Here is a 15,504-nt window from a genome sequence, read left to right as displayed (position 1 = left end):
CTGCTGTGTGGAGTCAATTTATACACACAGCTGCTGGAGGTGTTTTGCCTTCGTTAAGTCCCCTCCTTGCATCATCAGTGCTCAAGAAACTTATGAAGAGTCTCCTGCAGATTTCTGTACAGTCCCCTGACTTCAAAGAAGCTCTCAATACAATGCTCACCAGTTTGCGGGAGCACCAGGAATGTCCGACCCCGGCTGTGGTGCCAGGACGGCATTCTTCTCTTCGGTCAAAAGCAGCCACTGGTTGATCAGGCTCTTCTCACGGTCAGCATCTTCGTCCGACTTGACTGGGGGAAAAGAATAACATGTTATTCAGAGCAGTCATTCACTAGAAGCACAACCGGCAGGAAGGACAATAAATGCCGAGAGCACGCAGGCAGCGGGAACACACCCACCTGGCTTGTCAGCAATTTTCTTCAGGTGCTCTGCCAAGTACTCAGAGCGCCGGCTAAGAGCATCACACCACCGTTCTCGTAGCACGCCCAAGTCATCGTCCTAGAGAAGATGGAAATAGAAAGTGGTGTTTTTCGCTGCACGCCGACTCTAACAATGTTTGATTTTTTAAGCACGGATACTCCCCAGCGACAGCGGGGGGCAGGAGGAGCACGTGAGAGGCAAAGTGTCAGAGTTGTGATACTGCATCTACTAGAAGCAGTAAAAGGAATAAAGTGCTGGTGTTTATAATACTTAATGAGGCTTTTTAATTAAGAGTTAGTTTAAGGTTGCAAAATTTCTTATGAATAGTTTTCATTATAAAGGTGAGGCTAGGGTTGCACCTTGTACTGACTGTTTTCACCAATTTATTCTTCAGGCCTTCCAATATTGGCGGCTCTCACCTGCAATGTCAGAATTGACAGCTACCAAGCGATGTACTATGGGGGACAAAAGTCCCTGGACCGTCCCGCACGGTTGCGGAGCAGCCTGGAGTTCTTTGCTGCGCGCTCTCGTGGTGACGCGCCTGGTAACGAGACCGGCGCTCGGCGCATGCGCGTCCTTCCTTACCCGGAAGCATGCCGATTTCCTCGCTCCGAGCCGCCGCTCGTCGGTTGTGGGGGGGTGTGCCGCTAGGCGCCATTGCGGCTCCGGCACACCGCTGACTCATTCGGGGCTGACAGGCGCCTCTCGCTTACCAGGCACTTGCACTCGATTCTGATAAAGCTCTTCACTCATATTGGGCGCCTTTCAGAGCGGCGTACAGAAGGCCATACTGAAGAAATAAAGCGACGAATACAATGCCGCGAGCAACGCATTTCCAGAGCGCCGGTCGTACGCTGCTGCCTCTTTCACTCGAATGGTCGGACAAGGCGCTGTAAATTTTTGCGAGCACTGAGGAGCGCCTACATAGAATACGGAGACAGTAAACGAAACAACCGGCAAATTTCCCCTTTAAGGCACCGCTTCTACAAAGCACAATGCACTGTTTTCTTGTTTCGAAACATTCTGCTCCATAATGCTCACTGACACTTGACCTAGGGAGCAATTTGTTATATGCCTTTCAATGCCGACGTCAGTGTACGTGTGCAATTAATACTGCCTAGGTGCAGCCCAAGCGATTCAAGCATTCACAGGCAGCTCAGTAGTAACAAAGAAAAAAAATGGGCTGCAGTATGTATAAATAATAATAATAATAATAAATACACCAACACTGATTTCACTTCGAGTTATTGATCAATTGGCTATCGCCCTACCATATGCTAGCCGTTACGGACAGAACATATTTTCAGTGTAATAAATACTTTGCTTAAAAAAAAAGTCCCAGTTAGCTCGTTTGGTACAGCCCCTGCTCCGGTGAAGCAGTGGTCCAGGTGTGAACCCTGGACCAGGACTAATCTTTCTTTAACTACGAAGCTTCTGCAGAAGCTGTATAGCTTTCCTCCTTAGCCGTATGACAGCGCTCGGGTGGATGCCAATGAGTAATTACACCCTTATTACAAATCTACTCTGCCTTCGAGGATTCCCCTATCAAGATTTGACTTACACTTAATGAGTGTCGTAGCCCGTGCAGACATGAGGAAGGCCCGTGCAGCTAACTGCTTATATTTTTCACCGCTCCACAACATTAGATATATTTATTGTCTCCGCATTCTATGTAGACGCTCCTCGGCGCTCGCTCAAGTTTACAGCATCTTGTCCGACCATTCCAATGAAAGAGGCAGCAGCGCGCGACTGGCGCTCTGGAAATGCGTTGCTCGCGGCCTTGTATTCTTCGCTTTATTTATTGAGTATGGCCTTCTAGTACGCTGCTCTGAAAAGCGGCGAATACGAGTGAAGAGCTTTATCAGAATCGAGTGCAAGTGCCTGGTAAGCGAGAGGCGCCTGTCAGCCCCGAATGAGTCAGCAGTGTGCCGGAGCCGTAACGGCGTCAAGCGGCACACTCCTGGCAACCTATGAGTGGCGGCTTAGAGCGAGGAAATCGGCGTGCTTGCAGGTAAGGAAGGACGCGCAGCAATCCACTCCGGGCTGCTCCACAGCTGTGCGGGACGGTCCAGAGACTTTTGTCCCCGATAGTACGCCACTTGCTCTGGTACTGAAAGCGGTGCATTGATTACGGCAAGAAGGCAAGAGAATGTACCCATAGAACATTTATCAGAGACCATGGCCCCGTTCGGTTCTAAACAGCATGGCCTGCATCAATGCAGGCTAGAAATGATGCCTTTACAAAATTTTTTTTGTCAACAGAGAAAAAAAGTTAACGTAACTAGGCAAGACCCATCCACATTGCTGTCCACTCAATGCAACATTCTCTACCTGGTTAAATGCTGTGCCTCTTAAAAGCGTGCACTGATTTTCCAACATCGTGACTCATAGACCTTCTACACAACCTTTTTTTACACACTGCTCATGTTATCAGAAAAGGAGCATGTGATTTTTAGAGGCAAGGCCTTCAACCAGGAAGTGAATGGTGTCTCTTTGTGCTGTTTTTTTCCATCTTCCTTTTGTTTCTCCCTTTTAGTGTGGTAGCACTACTAGGCACATCTTATAAATTTGGGTTTTAGGGTTAAAGGCCTCTAAGGTGAAGGCCTTGATGGTAAATATCTTTTGGGTAGAGGCCTTTAGGCCAAAGGCCTTGATTAATGCTTTTAGGTCAAACGCCTTTAACACATAAGGACCTTAAGTGCCCACCGTAACTAGTGCTACTGCAAGATATTCCACACCTAGCCATGCTAAAATTTTTTTGCTTGTGCTTTACGAGTACACACAATTCTAGCTTGCAAAGGCACAGGAATAAAGTGCTGAAAGTGAAAACTATATGCTCTTTTTCATGTCCTGTGCTGTTCCTGAGGTGTTCCTCAAGATATGAAAAACCAACTCGCCCAACAAGTCCCAATTCACGAGCGCATCCTACAACAGAAAAGGAGGAGGAAGAAGAAGAGGAGAAACGAGAGAGAGAGAGAGAGACCTGGTATGAGTCGAGGGGCCTCTGGAGCCGCGAGCGGATGCAGACAGCACCCACGGCCACGGAGCCCACATGCTGGCAGATGAGGGGCAGGGTGCCCGAACGGACCACGGGGGCCACGCGCACCACCAGGCGGCGCTGCTGGCCCTGGCGCAGCTGGAACACGCCGCCCGTGCCCACGTCACTGCGTGGAACCACCTCGACGGGCGCATACTCCCCCGCCTCCGTCAGCTCATGGATCTCCAGCCAAAGCTCCAGCTTGCGCTTCAACTCCGACCACCTGCACACAGAGAGTGGCGACAGAAGCAAGAATGCTTTCAACGCTTTTAATGCTTTCAAAGATACTGTCCAAACAACTGGTATCGGTAATCAGTTCCTTCAGACCCAAGCTGCAGGGCCCTGTGCAGACATGCCTTCAAACATTCCACTTTTCCAAGAGGGCACCACGAATGCAAGGTAGAGTTCTTTTTGGTGATAGTAACAACCCTCGCCACAGCAATCAGCAAAGTTGTCAATTCTCAGGCAGTAAGAGCTGGTATGAGCAGTAGAGCTCAAATGTTACTGCCCTGCTACTCCTACTTTTTCACACACCTGGAACAACCTAAGATGATAGACTTGTAATCGTCACCAGTACTGCGTTGCATGAACACACCCTTATGTGCGTGGCACTACCAGTTACAATGCCGCACAGCTTAACAACGCCTTCCCATTGTTTCCCAAGTACAGTGACAGGCACAGAACTGCACACAAGAAGGCTATACGAGGAAGAGGGCATGCTTCGGCAGAACCATTCACCCGTGTCACAACAAACATGGCACCCACCTGTCCACCAGGGAGTGCGAGATATGGGACTGGGGCCCGCCTGAAACCAGGTCCCAGCCGTGGCCAGAGCTGGTGAAGCCCGTGCTCCGGTGGCCCCACACTTCAATGGACAGGGCGCCCTCCGCACAGTGCTCCACAAACTCCTCCGTCATGGGCACCGAAAACTCCTGCGAGCGGAACATTTACCTTCTTCAACAACATTCTGCACTGATACGTCCTGTTTCAGATTTTGCACTACTGGCCGCGCTGAGCATGAAAAAGCAGTGTGGCCATATAAACACAGCAGTGCAATAGGACAGTCTCACAAGCACTCGCTGTACCAGTACTAAAATACAGAGAATGAGAAGCCCTCCCATTTCTCTTTCAGCCCACTTGTGGTAGCCCGTGTGCAGACAGATGAAAGCGAGGCTTAAAAAAAAAAAACTGTTTATTCAGGAAACCTGTTTGCCAATATGAACAAAAAGAACAAGGAAATGAACAAGGGGCAGAACATGCAGAAAGCAGTAAGTGTAGTTAAAACCGCTAAATCAAATGCACTTGACTCGGAGCTATCCCCTCTCTCTATACATGTCACAGCACATACTAGTTCGTATGACAGTTACCATGATGGTTGCATAGCTAAATGGGCACAGTTTGATACTGAGAATACATCATGTGTCCAATTTGGAACACAGTAGCTGCAGAGCATGTCTGCAATGAAAGAAAAAGAAACCAAACATAACGTGAGTGGTACTGCTGTTTCTTGCACCTGCTCTGCTTTCATTCCAGGTCATAATTGCATGCAACTAGGGTCTAGACTCTCTGTTAAGTGATTGTGCTCACACAAAAACCATCCTTCACAAATCATCACCTCGGCTACCCCATGTCTCACACAACAGGGATAGGGAACAGGCTCACTGACCTTCGCGTGACTAAACTTGAAGACTATGTTGCTGTTGCCGGGAGAGGCTGGCTTGGCGTCCGTGTCCACTATGGGTGCCACTACAATGGCCTCAGTGTGGCCCCAGAATGTGTACTGGCAGAAGACAAAGTTGGCCAGGGATGGGGGCAAGCCCACCGCACTCTTGATGGCAACCTGCAAAGCAACCAGGGAAGCAAATGTCAGCCTGGTTTCAGGGCCAACGGAGAAACTTCCTCTCAACACTGTGAATGTTACATGATATGGCTGTTTGCTGGTGTAGGTGTACACCAACATAGAAAGGTGCGACACCTCTGCCATGCACATTCAATAAAAAAACAATCTTTGACAAAGCATTAGCTCTTTCTTTCTATTATATAACAAAGGTACCTGCTGATGGAGCTTGCATTCTTCTTTAGCATACACTGTTAAAAGAAGATTCTCCGCCTCCAATTGCACCAAAGAAAGTTTTTTACGGTAACCAAACATAAAAATGTAGGGAGCCTTCAAATCTCCCGCTGTTTCATGTAATTTGCTGCATGCTTGCAAATGGCGAAGGTGCCTTTTTTTTTTTGCTGCCAGTGAAGTGGCCACACTATCAAATTTCGGCGTGCATTTTTTAGACTGACTTGCACACAGTTGGAAGGTGACGAAGGCGCCAACATCCAAAGCACAGTGTGAAAGACTGGCAGTTTAACACGCAAGATGGTAGGCTGTGACGATTGCGGAATGGTCTAATGCAACAGCCAGCAAAGCTGATCTGTTTGCACCGCTGTGGGCTCAAATTCCGCTCGCGGCCAATTCTGTTTTCTTTTGTTTCACACTACAGGGCGAGGTGTGACATGAGACGGCAACACTGCCAAGTAACCCGATAAGCTTCTTACATTATCACATACCTAATAACAAAGGTGCCTTACCCGCACGGTGACCTGTCTGCCAGAGCCGTCATCAGAGATGTCAAGAAGAGATCCCCGAAAACTACCATCCAGGTCTCCACTCCGATCAGGCAAAGCGCCATCCGTCTTGCTAATTTCAACGTGCAGGCGGCCTGCGATCTGGTTTTGAGGCCAAAGAAGCAACATTCAGTAGTGCCTAGAGATGAGTGAGGGGTCATCAAGCATCAAAGAGGATGAGGCACTGAGCAGCACAGAGAGTGCTAGCCTCCTGACAAGGCAGATGACCTGCTCACCTCCCCTTGCTGGCTGATGATGGGCACATGGTAGCTGAGGCGTACATTGTGGAACAGCACCTCTAGGAACACGTTGGCGACACCGATAAGGTTATGGTTCTCTTGCGACTCATAAAAAGGGTCCAGGGCATCCTTGTCATCCTGGGGGCAAATACAGGGCAATATCGGTTCACACTGAGCTAGCATCAAACATCTTGCAAGGTACACAAGCAGATCTTGAATGACGGGCTTCTAACGAACTTCATTCAACGGGTACGGGGAAAACGGTACACCTGCTGCACAATGATTTATCTAGGAGACTTGCCAGTGAGCGTGATGAGAAAGCACAGAAAAATTGCTGCTATGGTGACGAAACAGTAAGTATTGAAATGCTGTACCGACTAGTTGCCATGCTTAATTGCTTGGGAGAGCTTTTCTCAAACAGAGCACTTACACCAACAAAAGTGTCAAAAGTGCAAATAACAGTATATATATGCATTTCTCCACATTACTCCCACTATATAAGTGTGATGCATTATTCTAATATTGCTGTTAGTTAGCGGAGTTGCTTTGTCTAAGGCAATAATCAAAACCTGCCACTAAGTGCAAAGTAATGTGCCACTGCCCTGAGATGGCAGGTGCTGCCACCAGTAGGGCTTGTAAGTCCCAGGTTGCTCTTCCGGAGCAACCTCTCACAACCAATCAGTAATTTAGCTACCACCTGCCATGGTGGGCAGTTGTGTGGCAGGCCTGCCATACAACAGGCTTAAGTCAAATACAAAAACACACAACGGCTAAATGCGGGGAATGGCCACTGTAAGTGCTAGTGCACTAATAAAAATAGTTCCTAGTGCATCGTCCAGGCTGAGACACCCCAAATTGTCTGGCCATTTTGAAAGCAGATGATGGGTGAAAACTATATGTCTTGAGCCAGCACCTGCTCTCTTCACCATGAATCTTGCCTTGTCCCTAGTACCTCATTCACTTCCACCAGTACTGACAAACAGCACGATGCACGGATGCCAAGGGTTGCAAGGACAAGAAGTGAAACGTAACCATCTGCAAAGCAGCGTGCAGGCGCAGGCAGAAAGCAAAGCAAGCATAGCACGGTCTTCGGGCCTAAGAGCAGACACGCTGCTGGATATCTAAGCTAGCTCACTGCTGTTGCCTCACTTATTCCGAGCCTGCACCAAGGAACGACAGCTCTCCGCACGAGCGGGCAGAGGGATGCAAACGCAGCAGTGCCGTCCTTGCCTTGAATGAGGGCGGCCTCTCCTTGCGGTCCTCGTACATCTCCCGCATGTCGATGATCTTGTTCTCCAGCTTCTCCATGGACCACACTTGGCTGCCCTCCTTTTTGCGCTTGACCAGGATGGCTGGCTCACTCACAAACGCACTCTTCTGCTCGCCAGCACCAAAAGGGTAGGGCAGGAGAAAAACGGGGTGCAAAGACAACCATTGAACAACAGCACAGAACACTTTGGTACTAGGTGCGAACACACACAGAACACAAGGAAGGGAACGGGACAAAGCGCCCGGGTCGCTTCGTCCCGTTCCCTTCCTTGTGTTCTGTGTGTGCTCGCGCCTAGTACCAAAGATGAATTGTGACCAACTCGCCCAAGAAGACGTTCTTTTAAACAGCACAGAAAGACAGTACACTGCACATGTAAAATAAGAATCACGACAAGGCCAGCTCAACACATTGCCAGCGCGATCATCAGCGTGCTCGCATACTGGTCAAAGGGACGCAAAATTTGGTACTATTGCAGCTAAGGAGGAAATAGCGAGCCACTATGTGAGGCCTGAGCAAGACAGGTCCTCGAACCACTCCATGCACCATACAGCACTTCCAATTTGTTTGTAAAAATAAAAGGCAAAAAAAAAATGCAAAAAATACATGGGCTTTTGCTGGCAGGTGTGTACAATTTACAAAAGTCCATTTACAGCCCACAATGTGATGAACCCTGATACTACATGAAGTAAAATGAAGTTACAGCTGCATAATACATGCATCACAAGAATGTTTGGAAGGGCTATGGAACCTCTAGTTCAGTCACGCAATGGCCAAATGAGCACTTCTACACAGGAAGCTTTGGCAACCGTCAGTTTGTTGGTTTGTCAAGTGTGCAACTCTGTATATCAATATTCCGACGCCTTTGAGAAGAAGCAGAGAGCGCGTTCTCGTGCGGTGTCAAAACACAAACGATGCAGACCTTCCGGTTGGGGCTCAGGTTGGCGGCGGGGATCTGCAGGGTGACCTTGAACTCGGTGTGCTTGCCCATCTCCTCGGCCAGGAAATTTGCCTCCCGCACAAGCGCATTGGCCCGCACAATGTCCTCCCGCAGTTTGGCCAGGCTCTTCTTGAACAGCTCATCCCTGCGCATCGGGAGAAGAGGTGCAAAAAAGAAACACATGGCACTGTGGCTTTTCTGAAGCCCCGCGCCAAACTGGCTGCATAGCCTAAGGCTTGCTTTCAATGCACAAAGGACTTAACAGTACTCCTCTATGAAAAACCAGAAGAGCAAGTTGATGTACACAAATACAGCCTTCCATTAAAAAACGATGCACACCAATTTCTAATGTGCCAGTGTTCAACACTGCTCTAGTGACATGACTAAGGTTAGAAAAATTAATAGCTCGGCAAATTGGTGCTGCAGTACCTCCCTACAACAGGCTGTAGTACTTGCTACGACAAGGTCAGCGCTTGTCCTTTCTGTTTTCGTTAAGGCTTTATCTTTCATGCTTCTTTTTTGAGATGCTAGTTGTGGGAAGTTCGCACAAGTCTAAAAAAAAACAGGCCATCATTGCCAAAATCCACATTTTAGAGCCTTTACCTCAATATTCAACTGCTTTTTCTGCAAAAGAAAGTATGCACACATTCCAGCCTTTAGCTGCACTTTAAATGGTCTACTGTTACCACCATTTACCGTCTATTGACATTACGTTTTAACATGCGATTGGTTTTCTTAAGAACAGCACGTGCATACCTCAGCTTTTAATAGTGACACTATAAAACAGTCTCTGTGGGTGATGTTACGATGTAATGTGCCCATAATTATATGTGCAACTGAGTGGTACTAATGACCCCCACTACACATAAGCCACCAATGTTTTGTGCCCAAAGGGGCTTACAAGAAAGCACAGACTATTTCAATTAGTTATTAAAAACATATATTTAACCAGGAAGACCTATAAGCAAACAACCCTTTGAAAGCCCTTAGCCCAGGTGTTCTCAAAATGGGTTCCACAGGACTCTTTGGGTTCCCTGATGTCTGTTTTGGGGTCCCCCAGCACCTCAATCTATGCGTGCCTCAACAAACTTCCCCTTTCTCTTAACTCGCTTTATTTTGGAACTAAACACACAGTGATTGCTCACAGCAGGCTGTTTTATGCTACAGACAACCATTGAATTTTGGCCCCTCAGTGTCTTTTGAAAGTTGTTGGGTTCTCTAAGGCTAAAAGGACTGAGGATCCTTGCCTTATCCAAAGGAACTTGTAAAGACCATTTCTTCCAGTGCCTCTACACAGGCATACTGATTTCAGTGGAACATTTACGAACAGTAAAGGCAGCGAGAAAGAGTTCGGTTCGAATTTGGCAGGAACATTTGAAAAACAAGCAGGAAATGCAGGCAAGCTGTACCTCTCCTTGGCCCATCGCTCCATGCGGGAGGCGACGCTGGGGCTGGGCAGTCCGGAGGAAGCCGCCTTGGCCCCCAGCGGGTCAAAAGGCAGGTAGGGCGCGTACGGTGTGGACGGTGACATCTGGTTGCGCAGCAGCTGCAGCTGACGCTCGTACATCTGACGCTGCTTCTCTAGGGCATCTGGGAAAGAATGCAGGACAGAGATGACAGCAACAAAGCTGGCACACTGCCAGCCAGGGGGCTGGCTGTTTGAAGCAGCCTCATCTTCAAAGTGTTACAGCACAAGTCATTACTGCTGCAGGCAATTCTGAAGTTATGTTTCCGCACCACTACACTTGGAGAGCTCGGTAAACAAAAATATGCATTGCCGACTGTAACGTCCACCCATGTGCCCAAAAGTGAAGGTGGCATGATAATATCAGATGGTAATCACTGCAAAAGTTCATCACATAATAAAGTTTTTCAGCTGTAATAAGGTGTAAGAAAGTGGCAAAAAGTGCAATTAAATTTCATAATGTTTCATAATAATTCATAACATTAATTTTCTTTCTGTACCATGTAATCATGCAATCTGATCTTTGCCAGCAATATTTCCAATTACTGGCGTGTTTGTCACTTACAAGGTGAGTCTTAAGTGCACACTTTATCAATCATGTGTTTAACAAGAACTGCTCTAAAACTCTCATCCGAGTTTTCTGGTGTTAGCTATATGCAGACTGACTACTGGAACAAACGCACTCATTCCCTCGTCAACTGATTGCATTTGAAGCTGACGTTGTCACACAACCTGAACTGCTAGAAATCTTTCTTTGGCATTTGAAGAACCTTTTTTCTTCTATTGTCCGCTGTGCTACCCTGACCAAGTGAGTTGGTTCTATACCACTAGTGAGATGCAAGCAAAAAACTTGAGGGGATACTTAAGCTCCGCCTTAAGGGTATGACGTGATAGCGTCAATGGGCCCCTCAGCATCCCGGGCTCCCCTTTGTGTATCACTTCGAAGGTATGAACACTGTTCTTTCTTTCACCATGACATAACACTAAACGCGAGGTGTGGAGCTTACAATGAAAATTTTGTGTGCTTTGGAGACACCAGATATATCGATTTTTTGTAGTTGGAGGTTGAATTGGAGCTTGAAACAGTGTAGGTAGGCACGTTAGATTATACTGAACCCAAATATGCCATTTTTAAAAAATCAAATTTTTCACAATTTTTTACCATTTCAAGACTTCGGGTCTCCCCTTAACCTTCCCTCAAGAGTACAATGTGGTAGCATTAGAGATGTCGCCTAAGCTCTGTTGCTTAGGTTCTGCCTACATGCCCAGATATGCAGAGTTAGTCATTCCCTACTTTACATATTCATAGATCCCTGGGAGTCCTCATATCACTACTGGCACAGTGGTGCAGCGATTAAGCGATGCACCACTGCCCACGCAGGTGCCTGTTTCAAAAACAGTCACCGGTGGGGGCTTGTGAGACCTAAGTTGTTCTTCCCAAGCAAATTATTGCGACCAATCATTTGAATGCCACCTGCCTCAGTGGGCAGTTAGCTCACCATCCTGTGGGCAGGCTGCCACCTGTCGCAGTATGCAGGTTGTGATGACATCACAAGGTCCTGTGACCTAGGTGACAGGTCGACCACCTGCTTTTCTCGACACGCCAACGACGCCAGGGTGGCCGCTGAACGGGACCCTGAACACTTTCGTGTTAATTACTCTAGGCTTGCTAAACAGTGCCAATTGCTCGTTATCTGCCAAGCTAAAATGCCTTGAGTCGACTCTACTTACTGTGCTTGTCCTCCTCGTGCTGCTTCTCGAGTGAGTGCATAGCAGTCTGGATGGGGTCGTTCACCAGCTCCTTCATCATGATCTCCTCACGGGCAAACTCGTAGTCTATCGGCCGGTCAAGCGTCGGCGTTTCCGATGCACCGGCTGAAAAGGACGTGGACCATGGCACACAATTAATTTCCCATACATAACCTTGCCAATTCAGTTCACCACTGTTCCAGAGAGTCAAAACAATAAAAAACAGGAAGCAACACAACACAGTTAAAAAATATGCAACAAATGTTGCCAAGTTCCCTGTGGTATGGTTACTTACACAATTAGCTTTGTTCATGCAATTAATTACACATTTAAGGAGTCATCCAGCAAAAGAAATGAAGGGTAGGCATCAAATAATTTGTTACATTTTGAGCCATAAAAATTTGTTACACCTGAGGTTATGCAAGCATCCCCAGTGAAATCGTGACTTTATATCAACAACGCAAAACCTTGCATAAACTTGGCCGAGATTAAGCTATCAAGTTGTCTTGAATTACAAGAAAAGAACAAAAAAAACCTATAATTTGTGTATGCACAAACTATTTTCTATTCGTGACGAATATTAATTTAAAGCCCAACGCATGTGAGCAATGCTCACAAGCAACCTGTACAAGTAAGGCCTCACCTGTCTGCACCCGTGGACAGTTGACCCTGAAAAAATGGTTGTTGCCCCAGAGTACTCGGTCCCCATGGTGAAGCTGTGTCTTTGACACAATGGCCGAACCATTTACGCACGTCCTGCACACAAACAGACAGGGGTAAGGATTTTAAACTTGGCTTCACTAGAAAGACAAAACTACACACTTCCCTCAGTTTTTTAGACATCTATGAAAATCCAAAATTCTTAACTTTAAAATTTCGTTTTTTTTTAACATGGGTGCTCGTGTGATGAAAGCTATAAATGCAGCCCTCCAGCCGTGTAAGCACTTCCAATATTATATGACCACATGCCACCGACAACAGGAATGCTTTGACTACTTGTAATCAAGCAGAAAGACAGGGCGATGCAACTGAGGGGCACGTGGAATGAGCTAGGCAAAAAAGTAACGTGTATCGGCTGCTTGTTCAATTTTATTTTCAACAATCTAAAACTGTGTGCAGCAACCTGCGAAGATTTAAAAAAAATACTGTTTCACTGCAATTTAAAAACACAAGAGCTCTAGCACAAAGGATTAAAAGGGCTGTGAAATGTCTGTTTACCTGGCTCCTTCGAGCGGTGTAATGTACAGCTCGGGACCCTCAATAGTGATGATGCAGTGCTCGGGCATGATACCCAGGCCACTGAGCTGGATGTCCTGCTCTGATGGCGCATCAGGACGTCCGACAAGCGTCCTCTCCTGCGCAGCAAGAAGAACATTCCAAGTCACACCAACACAGTAAAAAATCGTGCCCACGAGACGGGCATTTTGCAACTTCCAAGCAACCAGGAACACGACGAGGGTCAAAGCAGCTTTGTACCTTCATGTAGTAAACCAGCAGTTCATTGAGCGAAGGGTCAGCATTGAGGTTGACCATATAGTATTTGTCATTTTCGACCTTGATGCCAGATGCCTGCACCGAGATGCCCATCTTCTCCAGGGCTTGCTGTCTCTCCTAAAAACAGATAACCAGAAGCAAAGAAGAAACAGCCGGTAAAACAATCGCATACACAAGCTGCCGCAAATCCCTTGCTAAAGCGTCCAAAAGGCAGCAAGTGCACGTTGAAGAAAAGATTAGCAGCCCCTGCAAAGGCCCTCGGTGACAACATTCAACACTGTACGACAATATGCAACAAAATACAACTAGTATTAGTGGCTAAGAACTTCACGGCAAACGTCTAAGCTGACTTCTTAGCATTTTACCTGATGGATCTTTTCTGTCTTCCGAAGCTTTTCTTCCCAGGTCTGCGAAATTTCTTTCATCAGGGACTCAGATTCCTTCAGACGTTCGCTCAACCCTTCTGGTGTCTGGATGGACAAAGCAAAAGGCAATGACAGTGATAAAAAGCCGTAATGGTTTCAGACAACAGAGCTTGCAATACGATCACTAATCACAAGTTCTGCACTGACACAAGAAATGTGCCCTCTGGTCACCACCAAACTACTGCTGCAAGAAGTACTCCACTACAAGCAATTGTTGTCAGAACTCGGGTCACTAACACGAAAACAACCTCGACTAGCGAGAGCTTCGACATGAAAAATTTTCAGCGTTGTACTATATACAAAAGAGGCCAATGCTGGAAACCTGGTCTACAGTGCGATCTCATAATAGGCAAAGAGAGCTTGTGAACATATCTAGCATTCCACTATACATTACCACCATACATTTCCACCATACATTACCACCATCTTGTATGCCAAATTTCATAAACCGGGCACGTTTTTTTTGCACCGCCACAAATTGATTTTAAAACGTGGCCTTAATCGGGATGATTTCTGTAGGCAACCTTGAGTGCGTGCCATCACAGCTTGCATGCCCGTCAATATTTGCTCTGCGTTTGCTGAAGGACAAAATTTAAATCTTGCTGTTGGTTATTTCAGACAAATAGTGATCCAAGCCGTCAGTTACAGTCGCCAGTGCAGCCGAAAGGCTTTGCGACGTTATCCGTGCCATCATAGTTTGGTCTGTCGTGACACCATAGTTTAGCCGAAACCAAAGTTTAGTTTTGGCTTCCTGGTTTTTTTTTGGTCTTAAAATACTTCTGCTTGGTAATTTGGGAAAGGTTTTCTGAGCTGGAGAGAGGGGACTGTGGAACGCGATGCAATGATCAACTCGAAATGTAAAAAAAAATAGCCAGAAATGCCCTTAAAGAAAAACGTTAACTCCACTCACCCCACGAAAGCACCAAACACTTCTCCGTGCAATAATGTGAGCTGTTCGGCAAGTTTGGACATGTTAATACTCAAATGTATAAACTGACGAGGTCATATACACAAGTCAGGGGGCTCATCAGTACCTTTCAGTGTCCACGTCGTCAAATGCACTCTAACATAAACTTTTCCACAAAACAAAAAGTTTTTCAAGAGAGCACAAATAAGAAGGGAAACATACCGTGGCATGTTTGAGCTGACCCCTGAGCATCTCCACTTCCTCGCGGAGTTCACGGATAATGCGGGCATTGGGGTCTTCGTTCACCACGGCATGGTTGATGATGCGCTTGGCACGGTCTGCATACCGTAGGGTTGAGAGGGTCTCCTCATAGTTGTCCGCTGCCGGGCTGATGGCGGCCACCATTACAGTGCGACTGTTTCCTCCCAAGTTGTCCTGAGAACAGAAGCAGTGTACAACTAGGTCTGAGTAAAAGCCATCAACACAAATTCATTCAAAAGTTGTGGCTGCACAACTCACACAAATGTGCTCATATTACAACTGTGCTTGCGATATGTGCACAGTTAGGGCAAATGGTCTAGATTTCATCCTGTATGGCGCAAAACAAAGCAAGTTCTATACCCCATTATACATGCAAGGTATACAAATTAGGGGTAACAAACTGCTCAAAGAACACACAGTTTTCACAAGAAGCGAAGAACAGCCTTTCCTGCATAACAAAGGTCAAAGCAGAAACTCATCTCTTTGCAGATGTAAACACCTTATTCACAGGAGCCAGCGGACAAGATATGTATTACAAAATGACCCACACCAGATATAATGATACAGTAAAAGCACAAAATTCAACGGGACCAGAAAAAAAATGTTCAAATTATTAAATGCTCCCAAAAAGCTGTCAAGAACTGATGTAACTTGGTGAAAGGCTGGGCAACAGTTAGTTGCCTGATA

General features: G+C 46.7%; 1 protein-coding gene across 2 annotated transcripts in view; it reads right to left on the bottom strand.

Annotated features, from left to right (window-relative positions):
- Khc-73 (Kinesin heavy chain 73) overlaps window positions 1–15,504 on the bottom strand; it is a 77,532-nt gene that overhangs the window by 25,618 nt on the left and 36,410 nt on the right. For both annotated transcript variants that reach the window (XM_077666114.1, XM_077666113.1), the window contains exons 10-25: window positions 14,779–14,991; window positions 13,590–13,694; window positions 13,207–13,341; window positions 12,949–13,085; window positions 12,374–12,486; window positions 11,713–11,856; window positions 9,926–10,106; window positions 8,499–8,661; window positions 7,540–7,686; window positions 6,307–6,447; window positions 6,035–6,172; window positions 5,121–5,294; window positions 4,220–4,386; window positions 3,401–3,677; window positions 396–495; window positions 161–287 (exon numbers count right to left, since the gene is read on the bottom strand). In XM_077666114.1, coding sequence (XP_077522240.1) covers window positions 161–287; window positions 396–495; window positions 3,401–3,677; window positions 4,220–4,386; window positions 5,121–5,294; window positions 6,035–6,172; window positions 6,307–6,447; window positions 7,540–7,686; window positions 8,499–8,661; window positions 9,926–10,106; window positions 11,713–11,856; window positions 12,374–12,486; window positions 12,949–13,085; window positions 13,207–13,341; window positions 13,590–13,694; window positions 14,779–14,991 — 2,462 coding nt within the window. The remainder of the gene's footprint in view (window positions 1–160; window positions 288–395; window positions 496–3,400; window positions 3,678–4,219; window positions 4,387–5,120; window positions 5,295–6,034; window positions 6,173–6,306; window positions 6,448–7,539; window positions 7,687–8,498; window positions 8,662–9,925; window positions 10,107–11,712; window positions 11,857–12,373; window positions 12,487–12,948; window positions 13,086–13,206; window positions 13,342–13,589; window positions 13,695–14,778; window positions 14,992–15,504) is intronic.

Source organism: Amblyomma americanum, chromosome 5 (genome assembly GCF_052857255.1).
Source record: "Amblyomma americanum isolate KBUSLIRL-KWMA chromosome 5, ASM5285725v1, whole genome shotgun sequence".
Lineage (NCBI taxonomy): Eukaryota > Metazoa > Arthropoda > Arachnida > Ixodida > Ixodidae > Amblyomma > Amblyomma americanum.
This window is presented reverse-complemented; position numbering and strand designations above follow the sequence as displayed.